Source organism: Megalobrama amblycephala, linkage group LG14 (assembly GCF_018812025.1).
Source record: "Megalobrama amblycephala isolate DHTTF-2021 linkage group LG14, ASM1881202v1, whole genome shotgun sequence".
Taxonomy (NCBI): domain Eukaryota; kingdom Metazoa; phylum Chordata; class Actinopteri; order Cypriniformes; family Xenocyprididae; genus Megalobrama; species Megalobrama amblycephala.
Genome location: NC_063057.1, coordinates 12,305,289 through 12,328,677, shown reverse-complemented (window position 1 = coordinate 12,328,677; position 23,389 = coordinate 12,305,289). Strand labels below are relative to the sequence as shown.

The 23,389-nt window shown below is 37.5% G+C and overlaps 1 protein-coding gene across 2 annotated transcripts; it reads left to right on the top strand.

The window, feature by feature from the left end:
- Nucleotides 1–8,351: 8,351 nt before the first annotated feature.
- Nucleotides 8,352–19,858, top strand: il26 (interleukin 26). 2 transcript variants are annotated; one of them, XM_048156102.1, is made up of 7 exons: nt 8,352–8,520; nt 9,326–9,442; nt 16,118–16,212; nt 16,299–16,355; nt 16,865–17,008; nt 17,117–17,191; nt 18,331–19,858. In XM_048156102.1, exons 1-7 carry the CDS (start codon nt 8,406–8,408, stop codon nt 18,433–18,435), a joined length of 708 nt encoding a protein of 235 aa, XP_048012059.1. In that variant the 5' UTR covers nt 8,352–8,405; the 3' UTR covers nt 18,436–19,858. The 2 variants fall into 2 exon arrangements, with proteins under 2 accessions (XP_048012059.1, XP_048012060.1); XM_048156103.1 differs by lacking the exon at nt 9,326–9,442.
- The last annotated feature ends 3,531 nt before the right edge of the window (nt 19,859–23,389 follow it).

Below are 23,389 nucleotides of genomic sequence, written 5' to 3'. Positions count from 1 at the left end.
TTTTATTTCACTCAAACTTGTTTCTGCTTTTTTCACGGCAAGCATGTCCTAATATCTTTATATCATAAAGTGTTAGTCAGAACAACACAATCTTTCTTTACCATTGGTGCGTTAAGAGGGGTGCTGAAACACCCCCTAGTGAGCAAGACTGGATGATAGTTTTAACAAGATCAAATATTCAAATTTAATTTGACATTTTATTGCAATAACTTAATTTATATGTGTGACTGTTAACACATTTAAAGAAATAGTTAACACTAAAATGAAAATTAAGTCATCATTAAAGGTCCCAATATACTTAAAAACAATTGAAGAACAAACTGATGTGATGTCATTTCAAACAAAATCAGGCCAAAACAGATTGTTTTGGGAGTTCGAAATGGCTTACCAAAACGGTTTGCAAAAAAACTTCGTACTACCATTGGTCCGTGGCGATAACGTAATAGGAGGTGTGCGCTGAGGCTCCGCCTTCTTTCACATGGAACTCTTCTCTGACTCATTTCGTTTGTTTGAGGTAAGATCTCTGCAGATAAAAACATGAATACATTGGATTGTCAAGTCAAGTCACCTTTATTTATATAGCGCTTTTTACAATGCAGATTGTGTCAAAGCAGCTTTACATTGATAACTGGTACATAATTTGGCTGCACAGCAGCTCTTAAATAATAGTGTCAATGCAGGCAGATCAGAAGCACTGTTGAATAAATGTCAAGAATACTATTGAATATCAAATGTCAAGTGTCCCCAACTAAGCAAGCCAAAGGCGACAGCGGCAAGGAACCCAAACTCCATCAGGTGACATCAGGTGGCAAACAAGTGGCAAATAGGTGTTAAAATGGAGAAAAAAAAAACCTTGGGAGAAACCAGGCTTAGTCGGGGGGCCAGTTCTCCTCTGGCGAACAGTGCTTTGTTACAATCAGGTTGCTATCATAAGTCTGATAGGATTGCAACAATCAAAGTATTTATTTCAGTTCCATCCAGTTGAGGATCGTATTCATCACGCCGGTATGGACGGTCTGTTGAGGAACTGTGCTACTGGCTGTCGTGTCGATGAGGCCTTCACAATGGATGATCCAGTTGACTCGATCTCTGCTGATACTTCAGGGCTGCGTTGTGGTCGTGTCAAGGCGCAGGTCCTTAGTCTCAGCTGGATACGGCCCAGATCCGGTTGACTACGGTAAACCTCGGGATAAACAGAAAGACTAATATTAGTGTAGATGCCATTCTTTTTCTGATGTAATGAGTACATCTGGTGTTATAGGAAGTGTTCCCGGTTCCGGCTGACCTAATTTATGCAACCTAATAATCGTTATCCTAGTCGTATCCTAATCGTAACCTAGTTATGTGTATGCCAGGTTAAAGAGATGTGTTTTTAGTCTAGATTTAAACTGACAGAGTGTGTCTGCTTCCCGAACAATGCTAGGAAGATTGTTCCAGAGTTTAGGTGCCAAATAGGAGAAGGATCTACCACCTGCAGTTGATTTTGATATTCTAGGTATTATCAGCTGGCCTGAATTCTGAGATCGCAATAAACGTGAAGGACTATAATGTATTAAGAGCTCACTTAGGTACTGGGGAGCTAAACCATTTAGTGCTTTGTAAGTAATTAGCAAGATTTTAAAATCTATACGATGTTTAACAGGAAGCCAATGCAGTGATGACAGAACAGGGCTAATATGGTCATACTTCCTAGTTCTAGTAAGAACTCTAGCTGCTGCATTTTGTACGAGCTGTAGTTTATTTATCAAGCGAGCAGAACAACCACCCAGTAGAGCGTTATAGTAGTCTAGCCTTGAGGTCATAAACGCATGAACTAACTGTTCTGCATTTTTCATTGAGAGCATATGTCGTAGTTTAGATATATTTTTCAGATGGAAGAATGCAGTTTTACAGATGCTAGTAACATGGCCTTCAAATGAAAGATTGGTATCAAAGAGCACACCCAGGTTCCTAGCTGACGACGAAGACTTAACAGAGCAGCCATCAAGTGTTAGACAGTATTCTAGATTATTGCGTGAAGAAGTTTTCGGTCCAAAAATTAGAATCTCTGTTTTTCCTGAATTTAGTAGTAGGAAATTACTGGTCATCCAGTTTTTTATATCAGCTATACATTCTGTTAATTTAGCGAATTGGTGATTTTCGTCAGGGCGCGAAGAAATATAGAGCTGAGTATCATCAGCGTAACAATGAAAACTAATGCCATGCTTCCTAATGATATCTCCCAAGGGTAGCATGTACAGAGTAAAAAGCAACGGTCCTAGTACTGAGCCTTGCGGTACTCCATATTTAACTTGTGATTGATATGACATCTCATCATTTACTACTACAAACTGATAACGGTCAGATAAGTATGATTTGAACCATGCCAATGCAATTCCACTAATGCCAACATAATTTTCGAGTCTGTTTAGAAGAATATTGTGATCAATAGTGTCAAATGCAGCACTAAGATCCAGTAACACTAATAGAGAGATACAACCACAATCTGATGATAAGAGCAAATCATTAGTAACTCTAATGAGAGCAGTCTCAGTACTATGGTACGGTCTAAATCCTGACTGGAAATCTTCTTGAAAATTTCTTTCTAAAAAGGAACATAGTTGTGATGAAACTGCCTTTTCTAGTATTTTTGACAGAAAAGTAAGATTTGAGATCGGCCTGTAATTGACTAATTCTCTAGGATCAAGTTGTGGTTTTTTAATAAGAGGTTTAATAACAGCCAGCTTAAAGGTTTTTGGTACGTATCCTAGTGATAAAGATGAATTAACAATATTAAGAAGATGATCTATGACCTCTGGAAGCATCTCTTTCAATAGCTTAGTCGGTATAGGGTCTAACATACATGTGGATGATTTTGATGATTTAACAAGTTTAGACAATTCTTCCTCTCCTAAAGCAGTAAATGAATTGAATTTTTCTTTAGGGACACTACAATGCACTGTCTGACACAAGACTGTAGTAGACGGTTGCATGGTTATAATTTTTTCTCTAATATTATCAATCTTGCAAGTAAAGAAGTTCATAAAGTCATTACTGCTGTGCTCTTTGGAAACATCAGAAGTTGAAGCTTTATTTCTTGTTAATTTAGCCACTGTATCAAATAAATACCTAGGGTTGTGTTTATTTTCTTCTAAAAGTTTTGAAAAATAGGCAGATCTAGCAGTTTTTAAGGCCTTTCTGTACTCAGTCATTTTCTCTCTCCACGAAATGTGAAATACTTCTAGTTTTGTTTTCTTCCAGCTGCGCTCCATTTTTCTAACTGCTGTTTTTAGGGCCCGAGTGTGCTCATTGTACCATGGTGTTGGATTAATTTCCTTAATCTTTTTTAAACGCAAAGGAGCAACTGAGTCTAATGTGCTGGAAAAGAGAGAGTCAATAGTTTCTGTTGCAATATCGAGGTCTTCTAAGCTGTCTGGTATGCTAAGGCGATGAAACTGATCAGGAAGATTATTTATAAAGCAATCTTTAGTGGTAGAAGTGATGGTTCTACCATATTTATGGCAGGGAGGCAGTTTAGCCACTTTCACTAAATGTAATATACACGAGACTAGATAATGATCTGAGATGTCGTCACTCTGCTGCAGAATTTCAATGGCATCAATATCGATTCCATGTGACAATATAAGATCTAAAGTATGATTATGACAATGAGTGGGTCCCGACACATGTTGTCTAACACCAATAGAGTTTAGAATGTCTGTAAATGCCAATCCTAATGAGTCTTTTTTATTATCTACATGGATATTAAAATCACCAACAACAGGGACTTTATCTGCAGCTAGTACTAATTCTGATAGAAAATCGGCAATCTCTTTGATAAAGTCTGTATTGTGCCCTGGTGGCCTGTATACAGTAGCCAACACAAATGTCAACTTACATAATGTTACGTAAAGCACCATCACTTCAAAGGAATTATATTTGAAAGACTTCTGTCTGATACTGTAAATATTACTATAAATTACAGCAACACCTCCCCCTTTTCCTTTCTGTCGAGGATTGTGTCGATAATCATAACCTTGAGGACTAGACTCATTTAAAGTAGTGTAATCGTCCGGTTTTAGCCAGGTTTCTGTCAAACACAGCACATCTAGATAATTGTCTGTGATAATATCGTTTACAATAAGTGCTTTTGAAGAAAGTGATCTAATATTTAACAACCCAAGCTTTATCATTTGTTTATCATTATTATCTCTATTTTTTATTTGTTGAACATCAATTAAATTTTTACCATTAAATGGGTTTGGAAGTTTTTTGTTTTTATTAATTCGGGGTACAGACACAGTCTCTATTTGATAATATCTAGGTGCAAGAGTTTCTATGTGTTGGGAATTATCTGACTTCTGTAACGTGAGGCAGCTAGCAGACGGTCGGTTTAGCCAGTCTGTCTGCTTCATGTCCTGGGCCCCAGTTTGTCATGTTTTAGTTCTGAGACTATGTGCCATATTACTAGAGAGAAGAGTAGCACCATCCCGGGACGGATAAATACCATCTCTTTTCAACAGGTCAGGTCTGCCCCAAAAGCTTTTCCAATTGTCTATGAAACCTATATTATTCTGCGGACACCACTTAGACAGCCAGCCATTGAGTGATGATAATCTGCTAACTATCTCATCACTCCTACGAACAGGAAGGGGACCAGAGCAAATTACTTCTCCTGACATTGTATTTGCGAGTTCACACACCTCTTTAATGTTAATTTTAGTGATCTCCGACTGGCGAAGTCGAACATCATTTGTGCCAACGTGAATAATAATTTTAGAATATTTACGATTAGCATTAACCAGCACTTTTAAATTTGCTTTGATGTCAGGTGCTCTGGCTCCCGGCAAACATGTGACTATGGTGGCTGGTGTCTCTATTTTCACGTTCCATGTAATAGAATCGCCAATAACTAGGGCACTTTCAACAGGATTCTCAGTGGGTGCATCACTGAGTGGGGAGAACCTGTTTGATGTTCTTAATGGAACGGAAGAGTGGTGTTTTCCGCGGCTAGGCTGCCTCACCGTTACCCAAGTGCCCTGCTGCGCGGGCTCTACAGCCGGAACCGAACAATGTACAGAGTTCACTAAGCTAGTCGCATCCAAAACAGTATCTGAAGCCCCTGCATTCTTACTATCCTCGATTAAAGTTTGGATGCGTGTCTCTAATTCTGAGATTCTCTCTGTCAGCCTGACTATTTCCCTACATTTATGACATGTAAATCCCTCGTCGCTGACAGAGAGAGCTACACTGAACATGTGACAGACTGAACATGAGATAACAGTGGGAAAGGATGACATGACTCACCGTGTTTGTAGACTGATCCGAGTTACCACTGTAGACTGATCCGAGTTACCACAGCTGTTTGATGAACGCGTTGAAAAGGAGCGCGCGAGACTGATAAGTTAACAAGCGAGATGCAAACGCATTGTGACAGCGATTTAGATTCAAAGATTACAGGCTAGCGACGTCAGATTAATGTGGTAGGCAATAATAATAATATAAGCAACAATGAATAAAAGTAAGAAAAAACAAAGCTATACGGAGACGCAAACACCAGCAGCGAGGCAGAGGCAGCGAGGCAGAGGCAGCGAGGCAGACAGGAGCAATCGAGCAACAAAAGATTGCCACTTTATAGTATAAAATGAAGCTGTGCTTCTGATGAAATGAGGCACTGACACTGTTTTTCATGTTTGATACTGTAAAGCTGTTTGCTTTTAAGCAATCTATTGAATAACTGCTGTTTTCTCATTTTTGTTGTGTCTGTTTTGTTATTGAGAGGAAAGCATGCAGCACATATTTACATATTCATCTAAGCATCGCTCTGTGGGTGGCTTTAGTTTTTCGATAACAGTATATAGCTGCTCACGTATTTTGAAATTTGTGTTACCCCTAAATGAAAAATGAAAAAGCCATTCTTTCTTTTTTTGGACCACAAAAGGAGAACTTTAAAAAAATGTTCTCGCACTTGTTATCCATATAACGGCAGTGAACAGCGCCCAGCATCAAGCTTTTTAAAAAAGACAAAAAGGTATCATAGAATGGTCCCATGCAACACGTCGTATGCAAGTGTTCTGGGGGTATACGCTAGGGTTTGGTGAAAACAAACCGAAATGTAGTATCTAGGGTGAATTCAGGTAAAGTGGGACGTTTAAGCTTGGTTGTACTGTGCTCAATGGGTTTACCTTTTCAGAGCATAATAATGGTCTTTAATTAAAGAGACACTGTTTCTTTAAATGATGTAATATGACTAAGGTGGGTGTGGCCACACCTCAAAGGAGGACTGCCTCAAGGTGAAAGATAAAAAAAGTTGCTCACTAAATGGTGCACTAAATAAAACCCTGCCCTTTATTCAGTATTCTGTTTCACTCGGAAATACTTCACAACACTGAAGTCAGTTGCAACTTCCGATTCACTGGACTTTAAAGGTAAAGGTGACGTAAACAGTCACAACACGTTTCAGTAATAGATCCGTGCATTAGCTCTTAAAGTGACAGCAGCCTAATATTCCTGCTGTCTTCTGTATTTTTAATGTTAATCAAACAACAAAAGACAAAGAAGTAACTCGCTGCTCTTTACAGAATAGCTTTTGGAAATGTAATAAAGATTAATCTATATTTAATATATTCAGCGAAGACTATGCAGTGTTATTTTACATTTGATTACTTTATTCAATTTATGTAGGCCTACCTGAAAACTGCTGTTTGACCTACCTGAAAGCACTATTTATTTCATTTGTATTTTTGTCATAGGCTGAGGGGAAGCAACTCCAGTGTAGGCTATAAGGAAATGCGCTGCCTTTTTAAAACACTTTTAAATAGAATGTCATGAAATAAGGTGCATCCCAATTCGCATACTTATGCACTATTCTATGACATTTTTAAGCATAAATAGTGCAAGTAGTGCGTTCACACTGAAAATTCCAAAAAGAAAAAGTACACTTTAAATACCCAGATGATGCACTAAATTAACGGGAAAAAATGAAGTGTGGAATGTTGGACACTTCATGCACTCAACTGTCGCAGCTTTAATTATGTAGCAGAGGGGAAGGGGCTGTCAGACTCCGATGTTGAATGACAAAATAACCTTATATAATTGACGCACTACACGGATGAGTACATAGTGCATAAGTACATAGTGTATAAGTGCATAGTGTTTAGTGTGTTGTTTGGGATGCAACTATAGTTTCAAGTTACGTGTCACCTAGCAACAACCTACACATTCCAGCTCCCTATAAATTATTTGTTATTAAAGGATTAGTCCACTTTTAAATAAAATGTTCCTGATAATTTACTCATCCAAGATGTTCATGTCTTTCTTTCTTCAGTTGAAAAGAAATTAAGGTTTTTAATGAAAACATTCCAGGATTATTCTCCTTATAGTGGACTTCAATGGCCTCCAGACGGTTGAAGGTCAAAATTATATAATTTCAGTGCAGCTTCAAAGGGCTTTAAATGATACCAGACGAGGAATAAGGGTCTTATCTAGAGAAACAATCGGTCATTTTCGAAAAAAAACAACTGTATGCTTTATAAACACAAATTAACGCCTTGCACATGCTTCTGTTTTCCGTATTCTCCAAAACACTTACGCTGTATGTCCTACGCATTCCCTATTCTACTAACAGAACGAATGTGGCGCCAGTTTCGTTTTTTTTTCCGTAAGTAGAATAGGGAAGGCATAGGACATTCAGCGTAAGCGTTTTGGAGAATACAGAAAGTGAAAGCACGTTCAGTACAGTTATATTTTTTTTCGAAAATGACGATCGCTTCGCTATATAAGACCCTTATTCCTTGTCTGGTATCGTTTAAAGCCCTTTGAAGCTGCACTGAAACTGTCATTTTGACCTTCAACCATCTGGAGGCCATTGAAGTCCACTATAAGGAGAATAATCCTGGAATGTTTTCATCAAAAACCTTTTCGAATGACGAAAGAAAGACATGAACATCTTGGATGACATGGGGGGTGAGTAAATTATCAGGAAAAGTTTATTTAAAAGTGGACTAATCCTTTAAAGTGACTATGTTCACACCTGTATATGCTCCACCTATGTTTTTTGTTCTATTGTATTTATTTGTGCTATTGCTCACAATTTGACTATTTGTTCTTATTTTATTACTGACTGTTTACTAATAATGTTTTAAAGTGGACCTATTATGCCCCTTTTCACAAGATGTAATATAAGTCTCTGGTGTCCCCAGAATGTGTTAGTTTCAGCAAAAAAAAAAAAACAAACAAAAAAAATCATAGCTTGTCAAATTTGCCCCTATTTGGGTATGAGAAAAAACATGCAGTTTTTGTGTGTGTCCCTTTAAATACAAATGAGCTGCTGCTCCCGCTCCTGTTTTTTAAAAGAGGGCGGGCTAACGGTTCGCGCTTCGGTTGCTCAACAACATCAAAGCTGGAGAATCTCACACGCAGTCAAAATGACGGTTTCAGAAACGGTGTTCAGCCGTACATTGTTCAAACCGGAGTTGGACACTGATGGAGAGACTAGGAAGAAGTTACAACTTTTGGAATGCAACTGGACGTTTCTGAACGGTTAGTGGATAAATTTATGTAGTTGCTGTGGAGTTGATTCAACTCCCCGACTAGCATGTGCCACCATGTTAATGTTTTGTGCAAAGCCCTCATGTACAGCCACTATACATAGCGTACCTGTTTGCCAAACAGAGCCATACACACCAGGCTAACGTTTGTGATTGCTTTCAAATGCTGGAAATGGTCTAATGGTCTCTCTCTCTCTCTCTCTCTCTCTATATATATATATTTTTAGCAATTAAGTTTGACAGGGTCATTTTGCAGGCTATCCAAGTTTATAAGACTCTAAATAGTGTTTAGTGCTCTACTGTGCAGCCAAAGACAGAACAGTTAGCATGCTTTTGCTCAAACTTTTGCCATAGCCATAGAACTAGTAGCCTACACTGTTTTCACTTGTGAAAACAAAATGAAGGTGCCGTGGGTGGAAACATGCAGATTAAGGGGCTGTAATATTATAATAATATAATCTTATTATAAAAATATTATGTCACAAAGGGAGTGAAATCTGAGCAGATAATTTTTTCACATGCTTGCAGAGAAAGGGCTTGTCAAAACAAAGTTACTGGGTTGTCCTTTTTCATGTTTTATGGGTTGGTAGATGCCCACTTATGTCATATGATATGTCCCCTTTAAAGGGACAGTTCATGCAAAAATGAAAATTTGATGTTTATCTGCTTACCCCCAGGGCATCCAAGATGTAAGTGACTTTGTAGGTGACTTTGATTTTCTTAGGACATCAATGTGTTGTCACGAGCCGCAGGGTTTAATTTGGATTTGTCTGTGCATGTTTTTTTGACTCTTATAGATGGTGTTGCCATTGACATGCATTATACGACTGACAGACCACAACGGTTGGAGGTAAAAATCATCATCTGTGTTCTACTGAAGAAACAAAGTCACCTACATCTTGAATGCCCTGGGGGTAAGCAGATAAACATTAAAATTTTCATTTTTGGATTAACTGTCCCTTTAAATTTATATTAGTTAGGGTAGTAGTTTTTGCTGTAGTATCAAAATTGGAATAGAGAATTGTGATATTTCACTGGTATCTAAAAATTTTAACCATTGGCCCAAACTCTACCTTTTTAAAAATTACAAATGCAATGAAAATACAGGTATTGGTATCGGCAAGTACCAAAAATGAAAGTACCGATATCGGACTTGTTTTGGAAAAAGTGGTATCAAGAGCTGAACCACTTGTACCACTGCAGTGCAAAGTGTTGACACTGATTGAAATGATTGATTTAGTTCAATTAATTGCTTTATTTATTAGCCTATATTAATAATTAATGGAATTTGACAAAATCTCATATATTTAATAGGGTTAAAAAAATTGCCTTTATAAAGGTATAAAAAATGGGCAAATATTCTCCCTAAAGCCACGCACACACTTAACGATTGTGAGGCCGATTATGAATGTAAATTGATACTTATGACTGATCGCGCTCAAACGCGTCCAGTCAGAGCCAGTTGTGTTCAGTCTGCGATTACAGTCGGTTTTCAAATTCCATGTGTAAGTATTTAAATCGGCTTCAGTCGCAGGAAACAATAGCTGTATGTTGAGCACAGTCTTAGAATGTTTTAGATAGTCGTTAAATGTGTGCCCGGCTTAAGTGGAAGGATGTTAAATGCCTCAGGGGGTGCACTACTCTAAAACGTTTGGGAACCACTGGCCTAGGCTATATGTTTTTGAGTTTGTTAAATATGCTGTTGAATATGTTTATTTCATAATATGTGTTAATAAACTATGTGTTTTTAGTTAAGATAGAGGATCATTTTATGGATAAATTACCATTAAATTTGCCAGACCAGTTGGCCCACTTTACCTGAAAAGAAATATGTCTGGAGTGCACTATTTCAAAATGTTTATTGGTATATACCTTGCAAAAAACACATTAAATGAACTGTATTCGAATTGAAATATTATAGCTGGAACTTAAAGTTAACAAAAGTAATAAAGAAAAGAAAAATAAATTGTAGTCTGTAACTTAAGCTCCTCAGCTAACCTGCTCTGTGGCAGGTTATGTTCTGGGTAAGAGATCTCAAATCAAAATTGGACTAATCAGCTGTGAGCAAAGTGACACATTTCTGAAGCAATAAAGTCACTCCTTCTGTTTCTACTCCAAATTATAGGTCGCTACATATGGCTTTTGTATGATTATCTATAATAATAATTTTAGATGTTAGATATTATATATGTAATTATCATACCCAGAATTTTAGTTCATCAATTATTACTAAGCACTTTGTTTAAATGAATATAAATATATAAAGATAATATTTAATATAATAAGCTTTAGAATCAGTCAGAAAGTTGATGATTAGTGTTATGGTAGCAACAAAGCCTGAAAGGATTGGTTTGGTTTTGTCAACTCAAAACTAATCCTGTAACCCTGTGTTTGTTGAACTACCATCATGGTACGGGCGTCTGTTTCCAGCTTTGATTATCATTGTTAGTGTTTTTTAAAATAAACTTTGCTGGAATTAGATCCTCACCTCATCTCTTCCCTGCCACTTAACACTGATGTAGAAGTAGCAATTTATTATTGGAAATTTCTTTAGGGCTTAAAATGAAATAATATACCCAGTAAACAAAAATATGTTCTAAGAACATTCCCATTATGTTATGAAAATATTATTTTTTAAAAGTTCTCTGAACATTCATGCAAACAGTTAAAAATAAGCAGGACAAAGAAGTCAGGGTGGCGAGTAATCCAAGTCTTTATTGTAACTCAAAATAAAAAGAAAATAAGTTCAGTGGGGCTTTCTGCCTCACACAATCAGTCACACTCAAATAAATCAGTCTCTGTGGGAATGGGTCTCTCTCCCTGTCCAAGGTCTGCGGGCTGCTTATATCCCATCTCTCCACAGTTAGTGGAATTAGGGACAGGTATTAGTCATCATTCAGTTGACCAACTTATTACCGCTCGTCTCCATACTTGTTCTCCTGCTGCAGCCTTCGATTTACCATGCCTCCCTCGCTGTAAAGCTGGATACCAACGGGTGATCTGCACAATGGTATCCTTCATACGGTGGAGCCACTGGAGGGGTGCATAGTCCGAACAGAGAATGAATTCCCATTCCAGGAGATAATAAATGAGGGTGAGGATGGACCAACAAATGGCCAAACACTCTTTCTCAATGGTGCTGTATCTAGTCTCTCTGTTTGAGAGCTTCCAACTCAGAGACAGCACTGGCCGTTCCTCTCCTCCGACCACCTGGGACAGGACTGCACCCAGCCCACTGTCCAATGCATCTGTCTGCAACACAAAAGGGACATTAAAGTTAGGAGCGTGTAAGAGCGTATTGCCACACAGGGCAGCCTTTACCTTGATTACTAGACCACTGACACTGGACCAGATCTGGTACTTCCTAGATTTTGTCCATGACACGATGAAAGGTGGCGAATCATTTCAATATGGTGCTGTATGAGGTCTGTGCGACCAGGCAGTGGCAAGAACACATCTGAAAAATCTGCCAGCAACTTGGCTACATCGGTGATCTGCAGCGGCAAGAGGTGATCTGTCCCAGGAAACAGAGCAGATTGGATTGACTGGGACAGATGCTTCTGGTCCAAGATCCTCCCCTTTCGAAACAGCCGCTGCTAGCTAAACTGATGACACCTCATTCCAGCATTTTAGGAGATAAATGATAAATTTGACATGCACCTTCCCTGTCTGTTGGCCATAATCGAAATCCCCAACTCGCCGTATAAACACAAAAGGTCCTTGCTACTCAGTGAGTAATTTAGAACTAGATGTTGGAAGTAATACAAGCTCTTTATCTCCCAGTGTAAATTGATGCTCTCACGTACCACTGTTGCACAGCTGACTTTGTCTGTCCTGTGCCTGAAGCAAATTCTCCATGGAGAGCCACCCCAACATGTGGAATTTTGCTTGGAGGTCAAGGACATCCTGAATTTCACCACAGCTGTATGAAGTCCCCTCCTCGCAAACCTCTGTAATGACGTCAAGCACCCCACGGGGCTGCCGTCCATAGAGAAGCTCGAATGGGGAAAACCCAGTGGAGGCATGCGAATCAGCGGCTCGAGCCTTTTGTCATACTTTTATTTATTTATTTATATATTTATTTATTTATTTATTTATTTATTTATTTATTTTACAAATTTATGAACCATGGATTCTAATCCAAGCCGTCAGTTTGTGCTTTAAACGATACCAGACGAGGAATAAGGGTCTTATCTAGTAAAATGATCAGTCATTTTCTAAAAAAATATAAAAATGTATATGCTTTATAAACACAAATGATAGCCTTGCAAGTGCATCCAGACCGCCTTCCATATTCTTCAAAAAGCTTACACTGTATCTCATACACCTTCCCTATTAAACTTATGGAAAAAACAGAACTGGCACCGCGTTAGTTCCGTAAGTTGAATGTTATCAGTAAATTTTAATTTGAAAGTGAACTAATTCTTTAACTCTATGCATTTTCCACCAAAATTCTATACTTACAAGCACTACCGAGAAGTCCACCACATCCCCCGTGCACACACCGCACCTTAACCTCACGGCTGGTATCAAATGCCCTTTGGTGCATCAGGCTTTAATGAATGGAAGTTTGGTTACAGCCTGAATCCACCAAAGCCTGATATGTACCCCTCTTAATACTCACAGGTATTTAGTACTGCCTGGCTTGATCTGGTGGAGCGAGAGGAGAGGTGAATGTGGAGTGGAGGCTCTGGCGCTCTCCGACACGCCCCCTTGTGTTCCAGATCTAGCCCCCTGGAAGAATTCTGAGCCCAGACCGCCTCTTCCCCACTGTGGGGTCCGAGGAGGTGCTTTGCTCCGCAACCTGGGAACAGGGATAGGGTGAGAGAGAGAGGGAAGAGAGGAAGAGGGGTTGGAGAAAGAGAGGTTAGTGACGGGCTCGCCCAAACCCAGGGCACGCCACCAGATGGTCTTCAACCACCTGGATGACCTGATTCAGCGCCGTTGTGCAGTTGCCTTTCCTCATGGCAGCCGAGCACTGAACTGCTCCAGTACCACCAGATCAATCGCTTCCTCATCGTTGCATGTCTGGGCCATCAGCCACTTGTGGTAAGCGTCCCGGAAGTGTTGGGCCATCACGAAAGGTTGGCTGCTGTCCCCTAGCTCCACTGACCTAAAACATTGGCAATGTTGTTCCGGGGAGCGGCCGACCCGTTGAAGGATGGCCCGCTTTAGATCGTCATAGGCCAGGAGGTTTTCTACAGGTAGCTGTTGCGCTGCTACCTGTGCCTCTCCAAACAGCAGTGGAATCAGGCAGACTGGCCAGTGTGCATGCCTCTGCTGTTTTCTTGAAGAGGTCCACAAATGCCTCTGTGTCGTCTTGTGGACCCATCATCACCAGCAGCACATGGTGCACTTGATTGACCCACTGGACTTCTTCCTGTGTTTGGACTAGCAAGTGGAAGTGATCTTCCTGCTCGATCCTGAGGTCCATTAGCGCCTGGTGTTGAGTCTGATTACGACCGGCGAGTGACTTTACAAGCTAACGTTAAATAAAATTTTAAGAGAATGTTCCATTTTATAATTTTGTTTCCTTTTAAACGTTACTTTTAAATGTTCTCTGCACATTCTGAAACAAGTAGTAAGTAGTAACATTTAAATATGTTACATGAACATCCAAGTAAATTCAGATAAATTGCTTATGAATGATGTAAAAATAACATTTTGAGAACATTTTTAAAGTAACAGTTTACGTTTCCAGTAACCTCCCATGTTTGTTCATAGATTTCATTCTGACAAAGTTCTCTATGAACTTGAAAGTTCTCTCTAGTTTCTAAGAATGTTCCCTATTAGCTGGATATACACACATTTTAATAGTCATTTGTCTGAGAAATTCTTCCTGGAGGCCCTCTTTGCACATGCAAAATTTTTTTGCATGCGTATGTACTACCTTCCACTCTGCAGGTATGAGGCACTGTGAAATTCCCAGGAAGTGCCTAACTTTTGGACACTTTCAAAACATTTCAAAACTTTAACGTGACAAATTTGAAAGTTAAACATATACAAAAAAACGATGGAATCCACAGGATAATGAAAGGCTTGGGAATTTACAGGCTCATGTTTCCTTGTGTCTATTGTTTGACATGTTTAACATACGCAGACTGACAAAAGTGAAAGTTTCCAAAAATAGCACATACAAGTTTAAGCTGTTCAAGGAGCCGGGGTATTTTTAGCTTTCACCTCTGATGCTATCAGATCTTGTGGTTGAAGTTGAGTCCTAGTATTGCCACAAGTGATATTGGGAAGCTTTTATCCTCCTTTCATTCATACTGAATCATGATTCAATTCAACTGAGCTGAGCAATTTAACTGAGTCAGGCCAGTAGTGGTCCGTCAATACACGTTTTTAATGTTTCTTTTTTACTTCCTCTTTCCCTCTCCGACTCAAATGTTAATTGTAACTGTTTGTCTTTGGATGGTTTGATTGGTATTTTTATACCGCGGCAGCTCTTGAGAATGCTTTCTGGGTCAGGTTAAGTTCTTTGCTGAGTCTTGTAGGTGCTGACCTGGTTTGAGAAGGTGGTTAAGCCCTTTGGAAGAGGGGGTTATACTTTGTCATGGTAAAACATGTTTCGGTAAATGTCGACGATCACTTAAGTTGTTACTAACCTCTGCCCCAAATTTGCTGGGGGACCTAAGAAAATACTTTTTTTACTTTTATTTGGGATGAAAGCATGTAACAAATCATTTTAAATAATTACATTTTTTTAAAATAATGAATGATGGGATATTTTGTGGCCTAAATCACAAACTTAAGTTATATGTACTGTATAATGTTATATATATGTATAATGTACCAAGCAATGCTTAATTTTGTTCAGTCTGTGGTGTAAAAATGTTGCATTAGCAATTAAAGAAAAACACTTAAGCAACACATGGTCAGGTCAAAGTGTCTGAATAATTTTTGGTCCCAAATTTTTATCACTTTTAATGGTAGTCCACTGTATGAAGACTTTTTGGGTGTAATGTGTCACAGTTTATATATATATATATACATATATATATATATATATATATATATATATATATATATATATATATATATATATATATATATATATGAAACTAAAAATATATTATTCTACAACACTGACATCATCATTTTTATGTTCTGTACGGTTAAAATATTCTCACAGTATTTTTTCCAATAGCTAAACAGTTTCAAGACACAGTTCACTATTCACATCAAAGGAAACACACTGTAGGTTTGAATGCATGGCAACACGTTTAACGCTCTCGCAACCTAGATTTCATCGTCCAGTAATCAATATGCGCGAGGCTTTCGTCACTAGAATGCAAAACCACATAGCCGACAGGTGACTGAACCCAGAGGGAAAAATGACGGCTAAGCAGCATGCAATCCACAGCGATTGAGGTTAAAAAAAAAAAAAAAAAAACTCACTCATGATGAGTGTGGGAATTTTTTTTGACAAAGGATGGAGCTATAAAAGCTATGAATGTCACTGGTTGTTTAAAGCATACTGAGCCACTGTACAGACTGTACAATACTATTCAGCCCTCTCTGAAACTGAACCAGGATGCGGATCGTAACCTTGCTCACCCTCTGTGCTCTCCTGTGCTGCTCTCAAGGCCACAAGCAGGAAGAGTGCTTGAACAATAACATCCAGCTGCCTATGATCAAAGACATGATCAATACTTCAGAACTCATTGAGCAACCTTTAGATGTAAGTATCCTTATTTATACATGGACTCCAGTATATGTGCATTTAAGAGGGTGACATGCATCACAAATGTTCTTTTGTTGTTGCAGAAGGACAATAAACCATTCCATAGTATATTAAGAAACCTTAAAAAAAATTGCTACAAGGTAAGCTACTCCTGAACCTATACAGAAACTTCACAGTTACTTAAGAAAAAAGTAAAAAATAATAAAAGTATTTGTTTATTTATTTAAAAATATATTAAAATGTGTGTGTGTATATATATATGTGTGTGTGTGGGCATGTTAGTTTCTGTAAAATTCTGCAAAAATTTGCCCTTTTGTGGGGCATGTTGTCACATTATATTGAGTATGTCACAATAAGAACCTGCTGTTAAAATTAAAAATTTAAACTCTTAAACAATTATGAATTAATGAGAGTAAAAATTTTAAAAATGGATGAAGATACATATACATGTTAAAAATTCAAACCGCAGCAATCAATATATTAATTAATTAACAATTAATAAGTTGTATTACAAATGCAGCAACTTGCCCCAACCTCATTTTTAACTCTTTGTGCTTCTGTGACAACTACCCCTGGTCTCATTTGTAACTCAGAATAACAGAGTCTGTTGGGCAAAATAAAATAAACTGATCTGCACACCTCCTGACAGAAACTGAATGTCGCTGACTTTAAACGTATCCTGGAAATCTATGATGAACATGTGTTCCAAAAGATGTGGAAGAATGACACTCGTCAGTCGACAAAAATGTTTATGGATTCTTTCAAAAGGCTGCAGGACGTAATAGAGAACTGTGTAAGTAAGACATCCGTAACATCTACCACTTGGTATAGTAAATATACTTCATATACAGACAAACATTTTCATGCACATTTTTTACTGATTTATTTTTCCTTTACACAGGAACCTAAAGGCAAAAAAATACTGTCAATCTGCGCAAGAGAGAATCTTAAAACAATCGAGGACACTTTAATGATGGTAAGAGACATTTTAAATTATCCGTTTACATCCTCAGCTTTATTAGAAGTTAACTTGTGCTTTATTTTAGTGTGCCATGTTTTTGCTGAAATTCATGATCATCCAAGCTTTTTAGTGGCCAATGCCAATACCGATAACTTTAGTTAGGTGGGTGGAAAATACAATTTAGTTAACGCGATTAAGATTATAACACATACATATTTACTCAAAACTCACATTCAAAATACTTTAGAAACCTATTGTGCGGTAAACACAGAATGATCGTTGGTAGATCGGCCAAGTGGGCACAGTAATCAGCTGATGTCAAGCATCTCAAAATGATCAAATGTAAGGTAGATGATGAATATTGTGAGATAGAGGGGTCAGTGGAGTGATGTGATGCTTATATAAAAATTTTATCAAAAATATATTAAAAATGCAATTCACACATTTAGTGACTTGAATACACGTCTTCTATGATAAGCATGTTTTTTCATTTGTATATTAAAACTTATTTTCAGTAAAAAACAAAAAAAAACAAAAACAACAACAAAAAAAGTCATGGTCATACAACCCTTCTAATATATTAATTTAGATGACATTCTTGAAAAGAAAGCCTCTAAACAGCTTGGCATAATCTTTTAATATTATTTCTTTAAAAAAATAATTTAACAAAACTGCTTCACTGCTCATAATATATGAAACATTTTGTCTGCAAAATCAAAGTCAAGTAGCGTGACCAACATGCAGAAACATGCAGGAAACAAAAAAAACAAAAAAACAAAACAGGATGTGATATCATAGAATGGACCCCTGCAGACCCTCATTATATATAAATCTCTTATAAGTCTCATAAATATCAGATCATTTAAATTTTTATGACAAGTAAAGTTTAGTTAAGCTTGTAAAATGTCAGAGTGACTCCTGAAAAAATATATATTTATGAATTAATCATTTTATGATGTTAAAGTAGGTAGGTAGATAATTTTTTATTTTTTTTATTTTTATTTTTTTGTGGAAACTGTTAAGGCTTGTAAACTCACATGTATTCATTGCACATGTGCTTTAAACTAGGTTATTTTTTTTTAAATAAATTAAAAACATTTTCTCTATCTATGTCCAATGCTTTGTGATTTATGAGATCTCTGTTCTTTATACAGGATGAGCCAGGAGTTCGCATTAAGGCAATGAGAGAGTTTCGCAGTGTTTTGGTCTGGATCACTTTAGCCATGGATAGAAGGAGAACACACGAGAAGATTCAGTAGTTCTCCACACCGGCACAGAGGAACACGGGATGTAGGAGGAGTCAAACACATTTGTACACACACACACACACACTGATCACCATCCAGCTACACACCCTGCAGTGAAGGAACCAGGCTCAATTAACACACACACACAAAACACAGTGGCTTGAGTCATTATATACACTATCAATCCCTCTATCAATTATCAACAGACTGCTTTCAAAGGAAAGTTGCTTGACTCCTACACCAGCCATCAAGTCACATCCTGTGAACACATTCTCTGTTCACCGTTTAATGAACAGGCCAAATTGTAGTTGAATCCAATACATCTCAGGGAAGCTATGACTATTTTTTTTCATAGCGGAGAGACCAAATTCTTACATGCACTGATTAGACAAGCCAAGCTTACGGATATTTTGCATCAACATTTCGGTAACTTGGCATTATGAACAAAAATCTATATGCTTATTAATGTGAAATGCATTATAGTTTAAACGATACAGAATGATATAGCCTAGAATAATTGAAGATATATTTATTTTTTTTGTCTGTTAATTTTGAAATCCATAATTTATTTTTGTACGTTTTTTATTTTCTTGTATTTCAAGTATTATTTGAGTAGTTTGAAATGTTACTGGGCAATTGAAAGATCTTAAAAATATGTAATATTTATTTTATTAAGTTATGATCAGACAATAGGTGTAGGCCTTATCATTCTCTCAACTACCAACTCAAATTCTCCTCCTAAAAAAGAAAAAAAGGTGTGAGAATTCTGTAAGTGTTAGCCCTATTTAAATGAATGTTATTCATTAATGTACATTGCTTGTCTGTGATGTAATATTGTTTGTGAACCTTCAAATTTATTAAAGTTTAAATCAGCCTGAGAGTTTCCCATTATCCTTGTCTTTTTTTTTCATGACCAACGCTTTTCAATAGCGCTCCGGGGTAGACTGTAAATAATATAGCTGTCGGACGGGCGGTGTTCTGTTGCCTCTAATTACTGTACTGCTAAATGTGACTAAATTTACATGGACAGCTCAGTATCAAAGCACTGCACAAGAGAACTGCACACTTGGCACATAAAAAGAATCATGACTACTGACACAGTAATATTCGCCCAGTGACTTTAGACTTTTGACTGCACAAGTGGCTCCCTCTAGTGACTCATATTAAGGTATTGCACTCTGCTGCAGTGGAATATTTGCCAACTTTGGTAAGCACAGTAGGCTATGTGCACCCAAAGCATTCAGCAATAACATTTTAGTTCATTAATAATCAAATTTTTATAATAATCAAAAGTTTATGATATATTCCTATACTTAAAATAGGCAATTGCACATTAACCAAGCCTATTTTGTCTGCATTCATGTTTAAAATCCTTTTTAAAAAAAAAACCTTTATATGACTAACATTTTCAGTTTTGAAACAAATTAAACCGATCCTAAGGCGAACTCTACCATCACTGTCACTGTATACACGTTGCAGTTCCTGGAAGTTGTAGCACCATGAAACGCGACCACAAACGTCTCTCTCGCATTGCCACCAAACAACCCAACCTATGCTCAGTTCTGGTGCAACGAAAGGGCGCGGGCATGCATATGCATGCATGCACGCACAGACACACTTAGATGCACAAATAAATATAACTTTCTCTGTCACTATTGTCTTTCTTAGACACACAAGCAACAATAAGCAACTGCTGCAAATGCTGCTATCAAAACTGCAAGCTTGAAGCCTCAAGAGGTAGCCTAATGAAGTTTGTACTCACAACAACCAGTCAAGTCCTTTTATAGTAAGACACATTTGCCTGTTAGAATCAATAATTCATGTAGTTAACTTAAAAATGAAAACTTATCACTGTGAAATGCAAAAAGAGATAGTTATAAGAATGTCCTAGGCGTTTCATTTTATGTCACATAGACTATTTATTAATCTTGATTTCTCAGAACTTGTGAGCTTTTTCTCGGTGAGACGGAGTGAACTTTGAGTCACACGAAGCCATGCACAGAAGACCAATGGCCAAGGTCAGGATTTTTGTTAAATAATAGGCCTATACTAAATTTTGGTTTGTTTTTCTTCAAACCCTGTTGTATACCACCTGAACACTTGGAATATATGGCACGTGTTGCATGGGATCATTCTGTGAGACTTTTGCATCTTTTGTAAGAAGTGTGATGCTGGTCACTGTTCAATGCCATAAGTAGTTTATTTCTTTGGGTGGATGTTGGTCCAAAGTTGGATCAGTTCAATTAGTTGTCCCACGGGGTTTGATTTTGAGTCCCATTCTTTTTAGCATGTACAAGTTCCATTTCTTAAGGTCTTAAGTTCCATTTCTACGCAGATGACACCCAGATTTATATTCATACAAAACCTGGTGATAATGCAGCTATTGGCTTTCTTGAACACTGCATTTCTGTCTTAATAGTGATAAGACAGTGGTAATGCTTATCAGTTCACACCATCAAATGAATAAATCCGGTCTTCTAACCCTACAAGTGAAAGGTTCTGCTCTACAGTTTCCATAAAAAAAAAAAGGGGGGGGGGGTGATTTTTTTACACAAACTTAACATTTGATCCTCATGTCTAGAATACAGTTAAAATTTAATTCTTTAATCTCAGAAACATTGCAAGACTGCTCCCCATGTTATCCTTCTCTGTTGCTGAAAAACTGATCAACACTTGTTTTTTCATGCATCGATTACTGTAATGCTCTTCTTGCTGGGTTTTCTAAATCTACCTTAAATGAATTGCAGTCTGTTCAAAATTCTGCTGCTAGAATCCTGACAAGGACCAGGACAAGTGAGCACATCTCTCCAGTTTTAGAGTCATTGCACTGGCTCCCTGTCAGATTTCGGATTGATTTTAAAATTCTCATGCTGACCTACAAGGGTTTGCATGGTATAGTGCCACATTACTTGTCACAACTTTGAAAGGGTTAGTTCACCCAAAAAAGAAAATTCTGTCATTAATTACTCGCCCTCATGTGGTTCTACACCTGAAAGACCTTTGTTCATCTTCGGAATACAAATTAAGATGTTTTTTCATTAAATCCGATGGCTCAGTGAGGCCTGCATTGCCAGCAAGACAATTAACACTTTCAGTGCCCAGAAAGCTACTAAAGATGTATTTAAAACCGTTCATGTGACTACAGTGGTTCAACCTTAATGTTATGAAGCGATGAAAATACTTTTTGTGCACCAAAACAAAAAATAAAAAAATAATGACTTTATTCAACAATATCTAGTGATGGGCGATTTCAACACACTGCTTCACGAAGCTTCAAAGCTTTGCGAATCTTTTGTTTCAAATCAGTGGTTTGGAGTGCGCATCAAACTGCCAAAGTCACGCCCCCCAGTGGGGAACAATTGAAATTTTAAAACACTTATGACATAACGAAGCCTTGTTTACTGAAATCATGTGACTTTGGCAGTTTGATACGTGCTCCGAACCACTGATTTGAAACAAAAGATTCATAAAGCTTCGAAGCTTCATGAAGCAGTGTTTTGAAATCATCCATCACTAGATATTGTTAAATAAAGTCATTATTTTGTGTTTTGGCACACAAAAAGTATTCTCGTTGCTTCATAGCATTAAGATTTGACCACTGTAGTCACCAGTGTAGTGACCAGCCTTTTTCTGCTTGTGCACCAAAACTTTGGAATTCTCTTCCCTTTGAGATCAGACAGGTTGAATCCTTTAGTGTTTTTAAATCTGCTCTTAAAACCTTTTTTTTTTTTTCAGAATAGCTTTTATGTGATTTATTTGTGTTATATGTATGATGCTTATTTTTTATTTCACTTTATTTTTATGCTTGTAAAGCGCTTTGAGATTTTTAACACTTTTAAAGTTTTATTAAAACTAGCAGCATGCCTAATTTGAATGGGAAATTTCTGCTTTCTCAATAACTTTAAAATAAAACTCATTTCACCATGAATGCTTGCGTAAATGTAAATTGTAAATTGCCACCTCAATTCCTTCTCACAAAAGAGGAAAAAGGTGTAAGTGAGAAGTCGGATGAATTGTGACTCCTGTGCTCAGAAGCAGCAGTGCTAACCTGACCACAGTATGCTCACAGTATGCTCACTGGAAACTCATGGTTAAGCTGCTACGCAGACGGAGAGGCTGTGGAGGAAACTGTTAGGTCATTGACAGTCTACAATACAGCTGAATCACTCTCTTTCGCAATAAGGAGTGAAGACTTGTCTTTTCGCTCAGCTTCATTGTCTTCATTAAGTTTTTAAAACATATACTTCTCAGTCAGTATAAATGAGCAGAATCACATCTGATAAAATTACATGGTAAAACCTCGCAATGACACAGTTTCAGTCTATCTTGACATGTGGATGGTGAATGTTGGGATCAGATGTGTATTGTGTGTCACAGTCACAGAAATGCCCGCTTGTAATTCACTGTAGAAACTATTTGTAGTCTAATTGCATAACACTTTAGAATAGCATTCTGTCAATAACTACACAGAATAAATGAGTAACACAATATTTGTTACTAGTAATCATTACTAGGTTAGCATGATCGTCACTTTAGAATTAATTATGCATTATTTACATTAAAGGTGCCCTAGAATTAAAAATTGAATTTACCTTGGCATAGTTGAATAACAAGAGTTCAGTACATGGAAATGACATACAGTGAGTCTCAAACTCCATTGTTTCCTCCTTTTTATATAAATCTCATTTGTTTAAAAGACCTCCGAAGAACAGGCGAATCTCAACATAACACCGACTGTTATGTAACAGTTGGGGTGTACGCCCCCAATATTTGCATATGCCAGCCCACGTTTCCAACATTATAAAAGGCATTAGACAAGGGCAGCCAGTATTAACGTCTGGATGTGCACAACCAAATCATCAGACTAGGTAAGCAAGCAAGAACAATAGCGAAAAATGGCAGATGGAGCAATAATAACTGACATGATCCATGATAACATGATATTTTTAGTGATATTTGTAAACTG